General features: G+C 39.9%; 3 protein-coding genes and 1 long non-coding RNA gene across 4 annotated transcripts; 3 read left to right on the forward strand and 1 right to left on the reverse strand.

The window, feature by feature from the left end:
- Positions 1-864: 864 nt before the first annotated feature.
- LOC103519732 (sodium-dependent neutral amino acid transporter B(0)AT2-like) lies at positions 865-8,569 on the forward strand (the record flags this gene model as incomplete). Its single annotated transcript, XM_026831122.1, has 10 exons — positions 865-1,041; positions 1,213-1,485; positions 1,972-2,173; positions 3,050-3,168; positions 3,653-3,736; positions 3,843-3,924; positions 6,856-6,920; positions 7,023-7,099; positions 7,786-7,897; positions 8,401-8,569. Coding segments are annotated over 10 exons (1,347 nt in total), but the record flags the coding sequence as incomplete, so codon positions are not given.
- A 2,452-nt stretch (positions 8,570-11,021) lies between these two features.
- On the reverse strand, positions 11,022-12,751 carry LOC103519731 (FAD-linked sulfhydryl oxidase ALR-like). The gene is made up of 4 exons (XM_008484819.3): positions 12,460-12,751; positions 12,064-12,148; positions 11,716-11,863; positions 11,022-11,299 (listed from the first exon to the last, which is right to left on the reverse strand). Exons 1-4 carry the CDS (start codon positions 12,637-12,639, stop codon positions 11,134-11,136), a joined length of 579 nt encoding a protein of 192 aa, XP_008483041.1. The 5' UTR covers positions 12,640-12,751; the 3' UTR covers positions 11,022-11,133.
- A 1,785-nt stretch (positions 12,752-14,536) lies between these two features.
- LOC103519733 (sodium-dependent neutral amino acid transporter B(0)AT2-like) lies at positions 14,537-17,493 on the forward strand. The gene is made up of 4 exons (XM_026831123.1): positions 14,537-14,813; positions 15,401-15,618; positions 17,150-17,366; positions 17,473-17,493. The coding sequence occupies exons 1-4, from the start codon at positions 14,604-14,606 to the stop codon at positions 17,491-17,493; spliced, it is 666 nt and encodes a 221-aa protein (XP_026686924.1). The 5' UTR covers positions 14,537-14,603.
- A 274-nt stretch (positions 17,494-17,767) lies between these two features.
- Positions 17,768-18,381, forward strand: LOC113471745. Its single transcript, XR_003394327.1, has 2 exons — positions 17,768-17,991; positions 18,276-18,381. It is a non-coding gene; the product is annotated as an uncharacterized LOC113471745 (long non-coding RNA).
- The last annotated feature ends 2,907 nt before the right edge of the window (positions 18,382-21,288 follow it).

The following is a 21,288-nucleotide window of genomic DNA, read 5'->3' on the forward strand; positions in this document are numbered from 1 at the left end:
TCCGTGGCCGAGTGGGTATCACACTAGGCTTGCACGCAGAAGGTCCGGGTTCAATTCCCGGCGGGGCCGAGGTTTTTTTTTCGGCTCTGTGCTTGGAGTTCGGGGTGCACTCAGCCTCGTGAGGACATTTGAGTAGCTACTTTAATCGAGTACCAGTGGCGGCATTACAAGTCGAAGAGACGATCGATAATAAATATGATGATTGAGTAAATGAAAGACTTGTAATACTGTGATACCCACAAAGTTGTGAAAAAGCTCTCTGCTTTACCACAAAGATTGATGATATGATTGATTTGATACTTTTTTAAAGCTGATCTCACCACTTTTATAGGCCGAAATTTTGAATAGGAACTGGCCTTTTTTTTACATTTGTGTTTAGTGGGGTATCTTTTCAAAGCGTCTTTTTTGCTCTGGATAAGACTCTAAAGCCCGAAAACCACATGGATCTCGACAGAGGTTGCTACAGGCTGTTCAATAATCACATTATATTGATCTCAGAGAAGTTGGATCTCAACAAAAACAGTTTGCATAATTGGACTTTTTAGTCTTAAAACAGTATGTTGGTTGGTAGGTATCATATGCCATAAATTTATCATTAGATGATATTATGTAGGTATATCAATTTTATTTTGTAGGTACCTGTGTACCTACAAATAAGATTTACTTAAAATTTTCGTTTTTCGATTGAAATTTCTTCTTCTTCTCCTCCTCCTCCTTCTTCTTTTACATTCAACTCTGTTTACTTCATTCTGGATAATTATTAGCCTTTTTCTTCGGCCGTGATCTCAGAGTTTCTGCGTCCAGTTGAACGGCGAGGTGTATTCCCAAGTCTTTCTCGTCCACCTAACCGTCCCATTTTTCCAGGTGGGTATCGGCATTGCCTCCGCCGTCGTGTCATTCAACGTAGCTCTCTACTACAACACGGTGATTGCCTGGTGTCTGTTCTACTTTGCCCAGAGTTTCCGAGCCCAGCTACCCTGGGCAGAGTGCCCTACGCGAGTATTCCCCAATGGCAGTTCCCTGGTGGAACCGGAATGTCTGGTGAGTCTTTAATTCTAATAATAGAACACGTCCATTGTATCATAATGTCATAAAGAATAATTATTTTGAATTTTATATGATTTAGATTAGAAATTGACCATTTTACAATGTACTTTCATGTATCTTATGTGCAAATAAAACGTATATTCTATTCTATTTTCTCCCCAACAGGCGAGCACCCCGACCGAGTACTTCTGGTATCGCACAACGCTCGACATTTCCCCGAGCATCGACGAACCCAACGGCTTCAACTGGCAGATAGCTTTCGCTCTAGTGTTGGCATGGACGGTGGTCTACCTCTGCATGATGAAGGGCATTGCGTCCTCCCCGTTTGTGGTCTACGTGACGTCGATGTTCCCCTATATGGTGTTGATTGTGTTCTTCCTGCGGGGGATCACGCTGCCCGGCATGTCACATGGGCTGTCCCATCTATTCACACCTAAGGTAAGACGCTAGTTATAATAAGGAACTTCCAAGCTCTTTGCGACACATCTTAGCTAGGGAGAGATCACCTAAGATTGATATCTATGGCTCTGTAGCCTCAGTCGTTCCCATTTGCCAATGGATCACTGAAGTTAATCAACGTTGCCTGTGGATACATAGTTTGGGTGACCATCTGGGCAATTGCGTACTACTAGCTTTTCCCGGCCACCCTCAGGCTGGGTGAGGTCCATGTGAGAAGGCGGGTAGCTTGTCTCCGAATGGGAGGTAAACCCCCGTCACTAAAAACCTTTGGCAGTTGTACAGTGACGAGAAATATCACCTGTTGCAGATTCTCGACACATCCCGGGAAACTGACTGCTGAAAAATTAACCACTTCTACAATAGAAACTGCTTCAGTGGTCAATTTTCCAATGGCATATGGTCAGTTTCCCGAAAGGAAAGTACACCATTCATAAATTCATATCCCTCTCTTTTACTTCCTCACAGTGGTACATGCTCAAGGAGCCTCACGTCTGGCTGGAGGCGGGCACCCAGATCTTCTTCTCGCTCGGTCTAGCATTCGGTGGCCTCATCGCTTACTCATCTTATAATCCGGTGGACAACAACTGTTATCGTGATGCGTTCATCGTGTCCTTCACCAACTGCTGCACGTCCATGTTTGCTGCTATTGTTATTTTTGCCATCATTGGTAAGTTTCTTTTAGGTTTGATAGAAGGGACTGTAACTGCCGAGGTCTTATCGTACCGAAATCAAAGAGAGGACAGGATATTAGAAAGCCCGCCTTTCCAAGAACACGCCTTAGATACCTGTTTAGGATGAAGTCTGCGTCGGGTGGGAATCGACCTAGCTAACTAGACTGGCAAGGACAGACTGGTGGTCATGGACTTCACTCCTTCTCTCTTCGGTTTTCGTTCAATGTGATGGCAGAATAAAGAAAAGATATCTTTTTGTATCTACAGTACATTGGGGTGATGGTGTCGGCAGAATAAAGAAATATCTTTTTGTATCTGCCATACACCGGGGTGGTGGTCTCTAGCCTCACCTCACCTGTTGGTTACTTTCTACTCAAGAGTCTATTACCTACCTATTATTATGAGTCTATTATTGAATTGAAATGTTCCAACAGGTTCGCGGATGATATTGAGATGATGACCGGGTCTCGGCCCAGCCTGTACTGGCTCCTTTGCTGGAAATACATCTCACGAACGGCGAGGTGTGTTCCCAAGTCATTCTCGTCCACCTAACCGTCCCATTTTTCCAGGTGGGTATCGGCATTGCCTCCGCCGTCGTGTCATTCAACGTAGCTAATTTAGAAGCCTAACTTCTCTAATTAGAGATTCGTATATCGTATAAGCTTTTAACCCATCTTTTGGAGCAGCTGCCCCTACAGCCCCTACACCTAAGCCTCAGAGTGGGATCTCTGTGTATGAGCCTAACCCAAGTGAGCCACACCTGTATAATTTTTGCAATCGCTTCACAAGTACGATCATTGATCAGGATTTTCCAGTTTCTATAACATAACAAGAAGTCTCAAGTGCATTAACTTTTGCAAATGTTTCCACAGGTTTCAAGGCAACCAATGTCTACGAGAGATGTCTGCAGACTCGCAATGCAATGCTGGCACTGGATCCTCATGATTCCAAGAACGTACCAGAGTGCAGTCTGGAGAAGGAGTTGGAAAACGTACGTATGATCCGATTATCCGCCTTACTCGACGTAGCTTAACCGGTATGACCACTAAGAACAATCCTGCACCTTGCGCGTTTTCTTAAAAAAAAAACGTAATTATCAAGTTTGGCTACCATTGACATCAATGATGCTATCGAATGAAGTAACCGCGGAAGCGATGCCGATGATAGGACGTTGAATGCACCAGTTCCCAATCGATCACCGAAGTTGAGCAACGTTTCGCGTGGTTAAATGGTCACCCATCTGCACAATCACGTCCTGCCAGCTTTTCGCAGGCCCACTTCCTTCTTCCTCTGTTTTAAGACTTTTAAGGGATGAGAACCTTAAACAATGGTGCCAAAGAGATGAGAGCCTCAACTCCCTTATCATTATGTTAAGGCGGTCTCTTCTAGATCCCTTGTGTGTCACGTCCATTTTAGTTAGGACTATTGCACTGCCTCTCAACTCCCTTAATCGAGCCCGCATCATCTCCTTTCAGACGGCCTCCGGCACGGGCCTGGCCTTCATCATTTTCACCGAGGCCATCAACCAATTCCCGGGCGCTCAGATTTCTTATCGTTGTGTTAAGGCGGTCTCTTCTAGATCCCTTGTGTGCCACGTCCATTTTAGTTAGGACTATTGCACTGCCTCTCAACTCCCTTCATCGAGCCCACATTATCTCCTTTCAGACGGCCTCCGGCACGGGCCTGGCCTTCATCATTTTCACCGAGGCCATCAACCAATTCCCGGGCGCTCAGATTTGGGGTTTAGGTGAGTTTCCCTTTTGGCAAACTTTTTGGATTTCCTATGCTGTAGTAAAGGCGCCTTTCAGTTTCTAAAAAAGAACCGGTTCCGTTTACGAAATTTCCCTTAAGGGAAACTACACCTTTTATTTATTGTTTTTAATTTAGCTTTGTTTTATAAATATGTAAGTATAACTCTATTGTAGTTTTTGATTGTGATAATTATTAGTCCATATTTATATTGACATAATTATATTGATCTCAGAGAAGTTGGATCTCAACAAAAACAGTTTGCATAATTGGACTTTTTAGTCTTAAAACAGTATGTTTGCAAGTATGTTGGTAGGTAGGTATCATATGCCAGAAATTTATCATTAGATGATATTATGTAGGTATATCAATTTTATTTTGTAGGTACCTGTGTACCTACAAATAAGATTTACTTAAAATTTAGTTTGGAACCTATAACATTTAAAAAAGTACGAACCTAGGTATATCATAAAAAAGGGCACTTTTCTTAATTAGTATACTCCCTGTGCCTACTTCATTTTGAGTGAAATGTCAAATATACAAGTATAGCCTAACATTATTATAGGAATCTGTAGGTAAGGAAAACACGAACTTAAAATTTATGGGTAGTTTGGAACCTATAACATTCAAAAAAAGTACTTAAAAACCTAGGTATATCATAAAAAGGGGCACTTTTCTTAATTAGTATACTCCCTGTGCCTACTTCATTTTGAGTTAGATGTCAAATATACAAGTATAGCCTAACATTATTATAGGAATCTGTAGGTAAGGGAAACACGAAATTATTGTTATATCACTTTGCATTAGGGCTTTTTGGCCACGTGTCTGTAAGGTATGTTTAGGGTCTTTGGAAATTCAATTAACAAATAAAATAAAATGTTAATAAAATTCTATCATTGTTTCTAAAAAAGAGCGCTTTTTTATTTTCTTATGTAGGTGTATCAAGGAATTTCGATCGGAAATCGATCAAATCATGAAATTATTTGTGAAAGTAGGCAGAAAGTCTTTTCACAATTTTGGATATCAGAGCATTACTAAGTGCTTCCTTTACAATGATTTCCCATCCATCATCAACCACTCTTCTTTCTAATGATGCTGCCATTGTTAACTACCACTAAGCAGCTATTCGATATTGTCCTCACGAGGCAAAGTGCACCACAAACTCCAAGAAGAGAGCCCAAAAAACTTCGGTTCAGCCGGGAAACGAACCCAGCACCTCCAGCCCAGTGTGTTACCCACTCAGACATGGAGGTTCCTTTTTCAATCTTGAAATATCTGACCCTACCGGGAATCAAACCCGAGACCTCTGGCGTGCAAACCTAGCAATTCGGCCACGAAGCTTGGAGGTTTCTTTTTTAAATTTTAAATACTTTTTTAAAGCTGGAGTAACCTCCGTGGCCGAGTGGGTATCACACCAGGCTTGCACGCAGGAGGTCCGGGTTCGATTCCCGGCGGGGCCGAGGTTTTTTTCGGCTCCGTGCTTGGAGTTCGGGGTGCACTCAGCCTCGTGAGGACATTTGAGTAGCTACTTTAATCGAGTACCGTAGGTATTTATTGTTGAACTGATTAGGTAACGCCTAGACATTACAGTTATTAGGTATGATCTCGTAGAAATATGCCAATTTTTGTTTGCCTGTTGTAGATAAAAAATATTCTTTTCCATTCTGTAGAAAATTATTCCATTAATTTTGGTTTAAAAAACTGTCTTGGCAACATTTTTACCACAAAATGTTTTTTGAGTGGATTTCATGACTTTTTTTTTCGTCTGCTATTTATAGTTAGAGGAGGTGGTATGGATTGAATGGTCGGGTCTTTTGTTCCCATTTTTGTCGGCAATTTTTTCATCATTGTATTCGATAGGTTTAAAGTTGTTATTGTTGATACATTTCTCATTTTATTGTTTTAAATTTTACGTTAATTAATTTTACAATTTGATTATTAATATTTATAAGTTTAAACGAAAGGAAAAATAATTATGTATATTTAATTTTATTCTCATTTATCATACAGTTATAAGTTTATTTTACACCATTCTTTATTATAAGGCTCTATTTCTTTTGAAGTTGATGTTTATCTTGGGATGTTTTTAGCTTGCACAGGTGTGGAAGAAAGGTTAGAAGGTAAAATCATAGGTTTTAAGAAATACCTATAACAGTCAGTTATAGTCATAACTTATAACAGAGCGCAAGGCAGTGCGCCAGGCCAACTTCTTGTCTGTGTATCTTTCTATTTACCTATATCATTTTGATTAGTTTGAATTTGATATATACGAAGGTTTCAGTCGGTTAGCTTAAGTTTTTAGGAGTGTAACCCCTTTGGGTTTTACACGTCCTAATTTCGTTGACAATAATTTGATATCTTCCATTCAAATAGATTAGGAACTTTATTTTTCGTTTTAATTTATTTATACCCACTTATTCTTTTAGGTACCTCTATATACCTACTCATGTAGGTTACATTACATTTAGGTGAGTTTTCCTTTAGGGAAACTTTCGAAAACGGAACCGATTACGCTGGCGTACCATCTTGGATTTCCTATGCTGTAGTAAAGGCGCCTTCCAGTTTCTAAAAGAGAACCGGTTCCGTTTACGAAAGTTCCCTGAAGGGAAACTACACCCTTTAAATTTATCGTTTTAATTTAGCTTTGTTTTATAAATATGTAAGTATAACTCTATTGTAGTTTTTGATTGTGATAATTATTAGTCCATATTTATATTGATCTCAGAGAAGTTGGATCTCAACAAAAACAGTTTGCATAATTGGACTTTTTAGTCTTAAAACAGTATGTTGGTAAGTATTAGATCGTGGGTTCGAATCTCAGTCAAGGTACGAAGTCACAAAACTGACAAAACGAATAGGTAACGCGGTTAATATGCTTAAAAATTACAATATAGGCACTGCGAATTAGTCCCACCCTCCCACCTTTTAGGCCGAGTGGTCAAGAGCACTGCCTCTCAACCAAGAGGTATTGGGTTTGAATCCCAACACCTCTTGGTCTATTAGGTAATTAGGTATTTATTTTGTCAAATCTTTACCGTGTTCAATTGTATTAAAATAAAGACGTCTTCTGGACACGAAATAATATATTCCTTCCAGGTGGATCTATTCCTGGGTCAGTCAGGATATTCTGCCTGGAACGCAGAGAAGGGAATCACGGAGACCAAAGAGTGGCCGTAATTATATCCTCATTTGTTTGAGACATTGACCACATGATAATGTAGCTCTAAGGTTTAGGTGGTAGAGAACGCCTCAGGCGTTAACCTCACCTAGTTGTTGTTGTTTTGGCAGCTTGAATTATATCCTCATTTGTTTGAGACATTGACCACAACATGATAATGTAGCTCTAAGGTTTAGGTGGTAGAGAACGCCTCAGGCGTTAACCTCACCTAGTTGTTGTTGTTTTGGCAGCTTTAGCTTTCGCCGAATGGTGATGGCAGAATAAAGAAAAGATATCTTTTTGTATCTACAATGCATTGGGGTGATGGTCTCGGCAAACTAAAGAAATATCTTTTTGTATCTGCCATACACCGGGGTGTTGGTCTCTAGCCTCACCTCACCTGGTGGTTACTTTCTACTCAAGAGTCTATTACCTACCTATTATTATGAGTCTATTATTGAATTGAATTGTTCCAACAGGTTCGCGGATGATATTGAGATGATGACCGGGTCTCGGCCCAGCGCAATACATTGGGGTGATGGTCTCGGCAGAATAAAGAAATATCTTTTTGTATCTGCCATACACCGGGGTGATGGTCTCTAGCCTCACCTCGCCTAGTGGTTGGTTACTTTCTACTCAAGAGTCTATTACCTACCTATTATTATGAGTCTATTATTGAATTGAATTGAATTGTTCCAACAGGTTCGCGGATGATATTGAGATGATGACCGGGTCTCGGCCCAGCCTGTACTGGCTCCTTTGCTGGAAATACATCTCACCTACCGTCATGCTTATCATATTCACGTCAAGTCTGGTAAGTTATTTCCTCCTCTTCAGCCAGATCGTGGGTTCGAATCCCAGTCAAGGTACGCAGTCACAAAACTGACAAAACGACGCGGTTAATATGCATAAAAATTACAATATAGGCACTGCGAATGAGTCCCACCCTCCCACCTTTTAGGCCGAGTGGTCAAGAGCACTGCCTCTCAACCAAGAGGTGTTGGGTTTGAATCCCAGCAAGGGTGGAAAGCAAATAAGTCTTATTTTGTCAAATCTTTACCGTGTTCAATTTTATTAAAATAAAGACGTCTTCTGGACACGAAATGATAATTTTCCTTCCAGGTGGATCTATTCCTGGGTCAGTCAGGATATTCTGCCTGGAACGCAGAGAAGGGAATCACGGAGACCAAAGAGTGGCCGACACCTCTTGGTCTATTAGGTAATTAGGTAGGTATTTATTTTGTCAAATCTTTACCGTGTTCAATTTTATTAAAATAAAGACGTCTTCTGGACACGAAATAATAATTTACCTTCCAGGTGGATCTATTCCTGGGTCAGTCAGGATATTCTGCGTGGAACGCAGAGAAGGGAATCACGGAGACCAAAGAGTGGCCGGGCTGGGCACTCCTCCTGATAGCGTTCCTCATATTCGTGTCCGTTCTGTGGATCCCCCTGGTGGCCATCTTGAGGTGAGTTACCCTATTTTATTCCCGTGTTTAGACCGCCTTCAAAATGTATGCCCTTGTTTAGACTGGGAAAGTTAGGGGACATTTTAGTACTATTTGTACAGGATCTACTTCTTCCTCGCCTTTTCCCGTGTACAGACGGGGTAGGCATTTTTCGTCAGCCTCTCAATCGGCCCTAACTAGGGTGATTGCTTTGGGATGACATTTGGTTTTGGCTACAAATTTTACGAGTGGATGCCCTTCGCACTCAACCTTTGCTATTTCTTTAGCAAGGTTGTTTAGACCGCCTTCAAAATGTAAGCCCTTGTTTAGACTGGGAAAGTTAGGGGACATTTTAGTACTATTTGAACAGGATCTACTTTTTTCTCACCTTTTCCCGTGTACAGGGGGTCGGCATTTTTCGTCAGCCTCTCAATCGGCCTTAACTAGGGTGATTGCTTTGGGATGACATTTGATTTTGGCTACAAATTTTACGAGTGGATGCCCTTCGCACTGAACCTTTGCTATTTCTTTAGCAAGGGAAATTCAGGCTGGTCTACTCCCTGTTTAACGTCCCCCAGCCAGACAATTATATTTATTAAATATGTACCGATTTCAGATAACCAAAGAGCTGGTGAAAATTGGGTTCATACCTAAATGGTACCTGCCTCGGTGGTATAGTGGTCAAGGCACTCGACTGGCAAACAGGAGGGCATGGGTTCAATCCCAGCCGAGGTATGGAATTTTAACCTCAATATAATTTGAGAATTTGACCACAATAATAGTAGTAGCCTACTGCTGGAGTAAAGGGACTTTTCAGTTCTATGCGAGCAGTATAAATAAGCACTATTATTATTATTATTACAGAAACTACCATATATTATTGTTTTCTGATTTGGCACCACTCTGCATTTGCAATGCCTACTTCAAGGCATTCAGGCCTATCCAGAATGGAAAATTTTGGTTAGAAAATGTACGCCCTGGCTCAGATTTGAAACCAGCCACCTTGAGGTTGAGAGTCCGTACTCTTGACCACTGGGCTTATCTACTATTCTACCACTTACTGATTTTGCCTGTTGTTTCCTCCAGGTTTTGAAATCCATACAAGCTCTACATGGTTTTTTCTCACCCTCTTGGGTTTTATTTGTGTTGGTCGAGGATGCATTGGCAAATGAAGCAAATGGGTTTGGAGACCCACTGTGAGGATCTCCTTCTGAACTTTCGTATGAATAATGGGATGGCATTTTGACTACTATCCTAGAGAAAAGTTATCAATCTGGATTATGAAAAGCACACAAAATCATAAATTCAGTCAGATTGCAATGCAAAATTGAAATTCTCACAAGTTGATGAAGTTCAAATTTTTCGCGCCATCGAAATGATAGGAGAGAGGGGATGTAAACATTGCAGTGTTGCCAAGCGTACGCTCCGTTGCCGTCGCAAATTTTGCCGTCGCCTATTTTAGATTTCTGAACTTCGATATTATCAGTTAATTAAATTTGAAGTTAATCCGTAGATTCTGATAAAAACCTATTAGGTAGGTATACCTATACTTCTATTTAATACACATTATCCAATGATTAAATCCATAGCAAATCTGACATGGTAAGCCCGGACCTAAAAAATAGCCTGACAAGTGCTGCCACATTAGCGGCTAATAGGCGAACTGAAAAATCAAAATGTGTGAATACGGTGCTGCCACTATAACGGGGTAAACGAGAACTAATAATAAAACAGCTGATGTTTGTAAGGGGAGGGGAAGTTTTTGTTTTCATTTCCCAATCAGCTGACTGCAAATCGCAATCAGTAAAAAAATAAATAAAAAAATTTAGTTCATCCCTAAGCAGCTATTCGATATTGTCCTCACGAGGCAAAGTGCACCACAGACTCCAAGAAGAGAGCCCAAAAAACTTCGGTTCAGCCGGGAAACGAACCCAGCACCTCCAGCCCAGTGTGTTACCCACTCAGACATGGAGGTTCCTTTTTCAATCTTGAAATATCTGACCCTACCGGGAATCAAACCCGAGACCTCTGGCATGCAAACCTAGCAACTCGGCCACGAAGCTTGGAGGTTTCTTTTTTAAATACTTTTTTAAAGCTGGAGTAACCTCCGTGGCCGAGTGGGTATCACACTAGGCTTGCATGCAGGAGGTCCGGGTTCGATTCCCGGCGGGGCCGAGGTTTTTTCGGCTCTGTGCTTGGAGTTCGGGGTGCACTCAGCCTCGTGAGGACATTTGAGTAGCTACTTTAATCGAGTACCTGTGGCGGCATTACAAGTCGAAGAGACGATCGATAATAAATATGATGATTGAGTAAATGAAAGACTTGTAATATTGTGATACCCACTAAGTTGTGAAAAAGCTCTCTGCTTTACCACAAAGATTGATGATGTGATCGATTTGATACTTTTTAAAGCTGATCTCACCACTTTTATAGGCCGACATTTTGAATAGGAACTGGCCTTTTTTTCACATTTGTGTTTAGTGGGGTATCTTTTCAAAGTGTCTTATTTGCTCTGGATAAGACTCTAAAGCCCAAAAACCACATGGATCTCGACAAAGGTTGCTACAGGCTGTTCAATAATCACAGATTGTCTGCAGTGTGTTCAATAATCACAAGAGCCGTCTGACCAACCATCTCGCCATCTTTCATTCACCTTAGTGCAGTCAAATAGGGGTTTGCCTAGCTTCTCGTTAACGCCGTTATGTAGCCAACATAACCATTGGGATAATGAAGACTGGGAAGAGGTGGCAGGGGGGCGAACTTTCAATCTGAAGAGAACAAAAAAGGAAGAACCAATTAGAAACCAGCCTAGTTTGGTAGGTAGCGTGTCTACCTTGTGAGTGCAAGGTTGCGTGTTTGATTCTTGTCTGGAGAAGATTTTTTCCTGAAGGGTTAAGGTTTGTTCTCGGAACGGCTGGCTTTCTCCCATCCTTCTTCTCTCTTCAATTTTGTGATGATAAAACCTTAGCAGTTATAGTAGTCTCTATGAAAACTCTTAAAAAAAAACTTATCTATCTAGTGTCATTGATGTCTTCTTTAAAAATTTTAGCTCAATTTTGCTATCAGCAAACTAAAAACCAAGTCTTCGCCAAGTGTACCAAGATAATATTCATTTTAAATTTGTAAATAAAAAGAACTATGGTATTCTAAGAAAAAAGAAAAGAAAATCTTAGGAACAACTTACTGTTCTGCCAGATCAGTAGCACACACTTCACAGGGATAGAATTTGGACAGCAGAGTGAAGAAAGTACTCATGTCTTTCTGCTGATCAGAGCTGGGTTTGTCAGGATAGTAAGCGGCCACCGTGTGAAGAAAACCCCATGTGTGCTGACCTGAAAAATAAATAAATATGAATAATATGTATGTGGTAGGTATAGGTGTTATTTATTAGATTTAGAGTGTTTAAATTCATTCTTTGAGTTTTAAATAAAAATATTAGTTGTATTTATAAAATAATGGTTCTGGAGATAGAGCGATCAGTGTGTGAATGGATCTTGATTTTATAATATAAGATAAGAGAAGAAAGCCTTACCTAGTTGATCTTTGTCCAGTGGACAATTACTTGGACTGTGCTGTTGTGTTGAATCTACTCCTGAAGCTGATCCAGTTTGTTTTGACTGAAAATCAAGACAAAATCTTACAGTTAACTAAAGTCATAAATATGTACCCGTTTCAGATAGCCAAAGACCTGGTGAAAATTGGGTTCATACCTAAATGGTAGGTACCTACAGAAACTACCATATTGTTTTCTGATTTGGCACCACTCTGCATTTGCAATACTTACTTCATGGCATTCATGCCTATCCAAGAATGGAAAATTTTGGTTAGAAAATGTACGCCCTGGCTCAGATTTGAAACCAGCACCTTGAGGTTGAGAGTCCGTACTCTTGACCACGGAGGTGGGCTTATCTACTATTTTACCACTTACTGATTTTGCCTGTTGTTTCCTCCAGGTTTTGAAATCCATACAGGCTCTACATGGTTTTTTCTCACCCTCTTGGGTTTTATTTGTGTTGGTCGAGGATGCATTGGCAAATGAAGCAAATGGGTTTGGAGACCCACTGTGAGGATCTCCTTCTGAACTTTCGTATGAATAACGGGATGGCATTTTGACTACAATTACTATCCTAAAGAAAATAAGTTATCAATCTGGATCTTGAAAAGCACATAAATTCAGTCAAATTCTGTCAGATTGCAAAATTCTCAGATTCTCAGTTCTCACAAGTTGTTGAAAGTTGAATTTCAAATTTTTCGCGCTATCGAAATGATAGGAGAGAGGGGATGTAAACATTGCAGTGTTGCCAAGCGTGCGCTCCGTTGCCGTCGCCTATTTTAGATTTCTGAACTTCGATATAAATTATCAGTTAATAAATTTGAAGTTAATTCGTAGATTCTGATAAAAACCTATTAGGTAGGTATACCTATACTTCTATTTCATACACATTATCCAATGATTAAATCCATAGCAAATCCGACATGGTAAGGCTGGACCTAAAAAATAGCCCGACAAGTGCTGCCACATTAGCGGCTAATAGGCGAACTCAAAAATCAAAATGTGTGTTATGTGTGAATACGGTGCTGCCACAATAACGGGATAAACGAGAACTAATAATAAAACAGCTGATATTAGGGGGAGGGGAAGTTTTTGTTTTCATTTCCCAATCAGCTGACTGCAAATCGCAATCAGTAAAAAAATAAATAAAAAAATTTAGTTCATCTTTATCTGTGCAAGTGGGTAGTTGTGTCGTTGTTTTGTCTGAATTTAATTTGCTGTGAATAGAAAGTTTTCTTTGTGATTTTTATTCGTGATATTTTTTACTGAATTGAGGATGCCTTTCATCTCAAAAGACTGGCGTTCCCCTGGTGAAGAATGGGTGAAAACGGACGAGGGATGGGAAAAGAAAAAGATCCTGGAATGTGATCGAAGACTTCAGAACGAGATCTTACAAAGGTACAGTGACCTCTGAGGCTCTATTTAACTTCTGGTTTTGTTTTGTTTATTTCCTTACAAATTTACGTTGTTATCAATCAATGAATGTTTGAATGTTATCATGAATGAACCTTGGATTTTACGTTTTGAAGATATTTTCTTATCATCATTTGATCTAAAAATTGAAACTCTTGCTTATTAATCAATGGACTGCGTAATGATGTAAAATTGAACACATATTATATTGTTTGATTAGCTTATGTAGGTACCTAATTAATTAGATGACCATTACCACAATCTGAGTAAACAATAAATTGTTTACCTACTGGGTTAGGCAATCTAATTGATTTTAATCTTTACAGCCAACCTAATTGCTGAATCCAATAGTTAAATCAAGTTTAAACTCAGATTCTGGTCCTGACTACAAAAATTCATTGACAGCTTTTGTTAATCTAAAGTCACATTTGATTGGCCTGTAAGCCAAAGTTTGTGGTTAAAATAATGTCACACAAGTTCACAGTCCACTTTTTTGGGCTCTCTAAAATACTAGGTATTTTGCTTCCGTCTCTTGTTATCACATGAATTTTGTTTACTCAGTTTCAATAGCCCATGTTTACTGATACTGATGGTTCATCAAGTGACAGAGGAATAGTAGGTAGTAAGTATAACAGTAATACTACCCATAAGATAACACCTACACCTACTACTCATCATTACGCATCTCTACTATCATAGTGTTATGTACCTACATATTAGATTTTGAAACATCACCCAAGTAAGCGCAACTGATCTATTAGCTTGGAGGGTAGTGGACGTCTGTCTTTTAACCACCCGGAACAAAATTTATCCTAAAGAGTTGAGATTTGTTCTCGGAACGGCTGGCGCTCTGCTATCCTCTATTTCTCCTGTTTTCGTTATGACTTCTCTCTTTCGGATACCCAATCCGCCACGGAGGTTGCTGCAGCTGTTTATAAAACGTTTTATAGCTAGGTGTGGGAACTAGTGTCAGTACTTTAGGTTTTTTTTTTTTTTTTTTTTTTTTTTTTTTTTTTTTTTTTTTTTTCCTTTTGCCCGTCCCACGCAGTAGTTCTCGCTACCCGTGGTAGAGTCAGCTCTCGCGGCCAGCCTTTATCTCGCCCGTCATGGCGAACACAGCCCATCTCGTGCGACGCCAGTCGTCGCGGGATTTGAACCCCCAGCGGTCACTGGACCGAGTCGAGCTCAAGGAACTGAAAACGAAAATGCTCCTGGAAAATGGCGGCATGAAGGCGCAAAGCTACGCGGGCCAGAGTTTCAAGCAGAGCTACGGGGCGACCAACCGTGGCTTTGACGACAGCGTCGGGCCTAATGCGGTGAGTACCTTCTCAGAGTTCTCAGGCGAAAGGGCCTTGCGGCAACAGTTTGTAGAATACATTAGTTACCGACGAATTACTGAATTTGAGGAATGTTGTCCTTGGTTGGCATATTGATGAGTGACTGTTTGGGAGAACATGTGCTACTGGCTTTTTAAATCTGCACTCAGCCTTGTGAGGATGATAGAACGGCTTTGACGACAGCGTCGGGCCTAATGCGGTAAGTACCTTCTCAGGCAAAAGAGCCTTGCGGCAATAGTTTGTAGAATTAGTTACCGACGAATTACTGAATTTGAGGAATGTTGTCTTTGGTTGGCATATTGATGAGTGACTGTTTGGGAGAACATGTGCTACTGGCTTTTTAAATCTGCACTCAGCCTTGTGAGGATGATGGAACTGGTTGTATTCCCAGTCAGAATTACAGGCATCAGAGCTTTTGATAACTATGACTTTGGTAGTTAAAGGGCTGCCCTTCTCAGAATGTAAATAAAATAAATAAAAAATACAAATCGTAATCCCCTTTCCTCTCAACTCAATTTCAAGAATCGAACCCACGACCTATTTTCACACCCTTTTCTCCCCCCCAGCAAACCACTCTGGTCCCAAACCCCCTGGAGGTTACCATCCCCGTTGAGAAGCCAGGAGCGTTCAAAGCCTCCGACGGAGGGGGAGGTAATGAGGAGCGGGAGGCGTGGGACTCCAAGCTGACGTTCCTGTTGGCAACCATTGGGTATGCGGTGGGTCTGGGAAATGTGTGGCGCTTTCCGTATTTGGCGCAGAAAAATGGCGGCGGTAAGTATATTTGGTGTATTATTTAGAACAGGGCAGGTATTTCGCGGGCCTCATACAGAGGTTAGGAGGCCCCTATCAAGGGTTTTCTTGAGGGTAGTGCTCCACATTTTCGGAGTCCACCCCATAGTAAAGGAGCAAAAATGAAGCCCCATGAGCCTAATCCAAAAAGATTTGTGGCCCGCGGGCCAATGGCGGCGCTACAATAAGTGTACAGAATTACTGGTATAAGTTGTGGCTTGTTTAGACCGTCAGCTTAGAACAAGATGTCTCGTTATGTTTAGAGTCCCAAGATTAAAGTAAGAAGGCAAGTGGATAGGGAAAGTCGTGTGCTGTTTACACCAGGGTTTTTTTACTTTTTTTTTTCTCACAAGAATTGAGGTTTTTAGAGGCATAAGGAATAAGATGTCTCCTTTTCTCCTTCTTTTTCTCCTTCTTCTTCTTCTTCTTCTTCTGAAGAAGAAGAAGAAGAAGAAGATTTTTCTCTTTTATTTTGTCTCATCTTTTTATCAGTTAGGAACTAATCTGAGAAGGCAGGTACCTCTAGAGGTATTTATCAGATAATCTATCAAGAATGTCTTTTTTTATGTCTTTGATTTGCCAAATGAATTCCTTTTAATCCTCCAAACACTTCTACGATGTTTTTTCGTGAGGCGTATAGGTACAAATGTAAATGTATTACCTACCTAGCTTGTTCACATTGGCAACGAAGAAAAATTCGGAAAAATTGTAACTTCGGACGAAGAAAAATTCGTACATTGGGCCAGTCACTCACTATCAGGTAGACCTGACAGGTACACCTGACCAGGTCTGCCTCTCAGGTCTACCTGGTTGTGAGTGACTGGCCTTACGGTTCCTTCTCTCAAACCTCCCCAAAGGGGGAAAAATAGTTAGGTCGTCGCCTCTACTTATAACAGTTCTCTGAATATTATGAATGGGATTTGATGACTCAATCTCACAGTTAAAGAAACGTGGGAGAAATTCAGGGAGAAAGGGTGTTAAGGAGTCTAATTTCTGGGAATTTTCAAAAAACAAATTAGGGATTAAAATCTGAGACAGGGATTAGAGTCTCCTTATTTCGAGACATCTTATTCTTAATGCGCAGGACAGACGCGGCTCTGTCAAAATTATCGGGGGAGAGACCAAATGTCAGCCTACAAGCAATCACCCTAGGGCTGATTGAGAGGTTTGACCCCGTCTTAACACGGGAGAAGAAGAAGACTTTATTCTGTCAATGTTGCCGGAGCAGGGACTAAAAAGTCCAATTATGTCAACAGTTTCTAGTCTGATTTAGTCCTTTCAATGCTACTCACATTGAAAAGTCTAGCAAGAGTAGAAAGACCTTTTCTTCTCTTATTAGGCTCTTTAACAAGTCACTGACGTATACACAATATCAAAGACTTTGAATCCCTGAAGTCCATGAGTCCATCGTTGTTTGGGCTAATCAGGAGTTATTCTCTCTCATGTAGTGCTCTCTCTTCTCCCCAACAGGCGAGCACCCCGACCGAGTACTTCTGGTATCGCACAACGCTCGACATTTCCCCCAGCATCGACGAACCCAACGGCTTCAACTGGCAGATAGCTTTCGCTCTAGTGTTGGCATGGACGGTGGTCTACCTCTGCATGATGAAGGGCATTGCGTCCTCCCCGTTTGTGGTCTACGTGACGTCGATGTTCCCCTATATGGTGTTGATTGTGTTCTTCCTGCGGGGGATCACGCTGCCCGGCATGTCACATGGGCTGTCCCATCTATTCACACCTAAGGTAAGACGCTAGTTATAATAAGGAACTTCCAAGCTCTTTGCGACACATCTTAGCTAGGGAGAGATCACCTAAGATTGATATCTATGGCTCTTAATTCTAATAATAGAACACGTCCATTGTATCATAATGTCATAAAGAATAATTATTTTGAATTTTATATGATTTAGATTAGAAATTGACCATTTTACAATGTACTTTCATGTATCTTATGTGCAAATAAAACGTATATTCTATTCTATTTTCTCCCCAACAGGCGAGCACCCCGACCGAGTACTTCTGGTATCGCACAACGCTCGACATTTCCCCGAGCATCGACGAACCCAACGGCTTCAACTGGCAGATAGCTTTCGCTCTAGTGTTGGCATGGACGGTGGTCTACCTCTGCATGATGAAGGATCGACGATACGAACAGCCAGGTCTGGTTCCCCTCCGCAGATCTCAAGAAGTTTCACGGGATCCCGCCCCACCGCCCCCCTACGGCCCTGGAATCGCTCCTATTCTGCATACACGAGGATGGGAGCGAGGGGCTGTGTTGCCCCTCGGCCCCTTGCAGGGATGATGAGGAGGAGCCTATTGATGAAGCCCACAAGTGAGACGAGTAAGGGGCTCTGGTTTTTCTTACTAGGTGAATAGAACCTAACAAGGTTTCTGGTAGTTCTGTGAACTGTAGATCTCACGCAGACTGTTTGAAAATATTGCTGAAAAACTGATCAAATTTCTTCTATGTTGATGGAAAAAAAAGCTGGATGTCATCGAAATGCTAAATGCCTAAAAGACTTTGATTGGCTCCTATGGTTAAGTTATGTAAAGCTCCATATCATCTACTAATTCAATTTAAAAATGGTAACTCTATCTATTGCAAATATGTATTTCATAGATTTTTCTGAATAGGTATGTTTTTCTTACTAGGTGAATAGAACCTAACTAGGTTTCTGGTAGTTCTGTGAACTGTAGATCTCACGCAGACTGTTTAAAAATATTGCTGAAAAACTGATCAAATTTCTTCTATGTTCATAAAATAAGCTGGATGTCATCGAAATGCTAAATGCCTAAAAGACTTCAATTGGATCCTATGGTTAAGCCATGTGAAGCTCCATATCATCTACTAATTCAATTTAAAAATGGTAACTCTATCTATTGCAAATATGTATTTCATAGATTTTTCTGAATAGGTATTTATTGTTGAACTGATTAGGTAACGCCTAGACATTACAGTTATTTGGTATGACCTCGTAGAAATATGCCAATTTTTGTTTGCCTGTTGTAGATAAAAAATATTCTTTTCCATTCTGTAGAAAATTATTCCATTAATTTTGGTCTAAAAAACTGTCTTGGCAACATTTTTACCACAAAATGTTTTTTGAGTGGATTTCATGACTTTTTTTCGTCTGCTATTTATAGTTAGAGGAGGTGGTATGGATTGAATGGTCGGGTCTTTTGTTCCCATTTTTGTTGGCAATTTTTTCATCATTGTATTCGATAGGTTTAAAGTTGTTATTGTTGATATATTTCTCATTTTATTGTTTTTAATTTTACGTTAATTAATTTTACAATTTGATTATTAATATTTATAAGTGTAAACGAAAGGAAAAATAATTATGTATTTTTAATTTTATTCTCATTTATCATACAGTTATAAGTTTATTTTACACCGTTCTTTATTATAAGGCTTCTATTTCTTTTGAAGTTGATGTTTATCTTGGGATGTTTTTAGCTTGCACAGGTAAGGAAGGAAGGTTAGTGGAAGGTGAAATCATAGGTTTCAAGAAATATAACAGTCAGTTATAGTTATAACTTATAACAGAGCGCAAGGCAGTGCGCCAGGCCAACTTCTTGTCTGTGTATCTTTCTAATTACCTATATCATTTTGATTAGTTTGAATTTGATATATACGAAGGTTTCAGTCGGTTAGCTTAAGTTTTTAGGAGTGTAACCCCTTTGACAAAGTTTGTGGTTAAAATAATGTCACACAAGTTCACAGTCCACATTTTTGGGCTCTCTATAATACTAGGTATTTTGCTTCCGTCTCTTGTTATCACATGAATTTTGTTTACTCAGTTTCAATAGCCCATGTTTACTGATACTGATGGTAGTACGTAGCCCAAACTGTCAACTCAGTTTCTTTGTGCACCCAATTTAACTTTTATGTGGCTCTTTTATTGATCAATTGGGTAATTCACCATGTTTTATTCAGTTAAATGGGCTATGTTTATTGATGTTAAGGTAGAACAAATTACCCTTTAAGAACATAATTCCTTTGTGTTCTCATAATTTTATTGTTCACAATATTTCCTTTTCTGATTCAGCTTGCTTCATCTCAGGTGCCAATCTGATACTTTCTTGCCACACTAAAAAAAAAAAAAAAAAAAAAAAAAAAAAAAAAGGTTCAGCCGGGAAACGAACCCAGCACCTCCAGCCCAGTGTGTTACCCACTCAGACATGGAAACCCAATCTCTCTGAAAAGTTGTACTTAAGTAAGTAGGTAATGTAGGTATGTATGCAGTACAAATTTGTACTGGGATACCACTTTGGTTAGATGTTTTGATTTTGCTAGGTTGGCAAAATCAAAATAAATCTCCTAACTAAGTAAGTACTTTGTGTTCTTATGACTACTTTATTATTCCATAACTACTTTGTGTTCTTATAACTACTCTATTACTTAAACTTGTAGCTATCCTATTAAATAGAAGGCATGATTAGATAGTTTTTTTTATTATCAATCAAAGTGCTACCTGTCTCATGTTAGGTCCATTAGATACAATTGCAGTGAAAGTACAAACAAAATCATAGGTCTGCTGAAATTGTTACATTATGTTATACAGTAGAATCAGTAGAGTTATTTAGCTGTGTTATAGAGTCAGAGTTTCTTAGCTGTAGTACCTACCTATGCAATACAACAGAACTGTTCTAAATTGTGGTAACATATTAAGGATAACTGTCTAAATACCAAAACATAATCATTACCATTACCTTGGTATCTAACTTGTACCCAATTACTAATTACTTACTTACCTAGTTACTCAGGTGTACTAAGTAGGTACCTATTTTAAACAAGTTTTTAGAGTAAAGATACTAAAGTGACCTGTTTGAGCAGTGGTTGAAGCAATATCTATCCCTAACCCTTTCCTTAGAGCAGTGGTTCTCAAACTTTTTTGCATGGCGCCCCCTTTGGGAATATTCTCATTTTTTCACACCCCCCCCCCCTACCTTACCCCACCCCCCGGTATATTATTTTTACCTATGGGTTTTATGGAATAACAAAACGAGAATTTGAAACTTTGAGATTTTTTTTTTTTTTTTTTTTTTAATATTGAAGTAAGTACTTAGGTTACCTATTTATAGGTTTTATGAAATAACAAAACAAACCAACCTCAGTGGCTCAAGCAGTTAGCACAGGAGGAATTTCAGAACTGGAGGTTTTTAGAAAAAGCTCGCGCTCCCCCCTGATTTATCTCCACGCCCCCCAGTTTGAGAACCTCTGCCTTGGAGTTTTTATTTCTTTCTTCAAGAGGTTTGATATAGGGACCTGTAACTACTGAGGTCTTATCAGCCCAAAAAGTGAAGAGAGAAGGAGGACAGGATAGGAGTAAGCCAGGCGTTCCAAGAGCAAAGCTTGTTCTAACCCCCATATGTGAGCCTCCTTTACTCCTTCCTAATTTCCACATTGTGAACATACTCACAATACAAACATACCTGCCTGCCATTGTTTCTCTTCCTGCTTAAAATAAATTCAAGTTCTTCTCCCCCTTGAGCAATGAGGAATGGACTTTTTGTCAGGTCCCTACTAAATTCTGTCTCTGAGTTGAGCACTCACCTCTTAAGTGCTTTTGTAATTTTGTAATTTATTTGGTGTAAAGTTCACGATTTACCGGTATTTTTTAAATCGATTTATCTCGGGATCTAGAAGTCGTAGAAGAAAAAG

The sequence above is a fragment of the Diaphorina citri genome, unplaced genomic scaffold (genome assembly GCF_000475195.1).
Source record: "Diaphorina citri unplaced genomic scaffold, Diaci psyllid genome assembly version 1.1 scaffold2913, whole genome shotgun sequence".
Classification (NCBI taxonomy): domain Eukaryota; kingdom Metazoa; phylum Arthropoda; class Insecta; order Hemiptera; family Psyllidae; genus Diaphorina; species Diaphorina citri.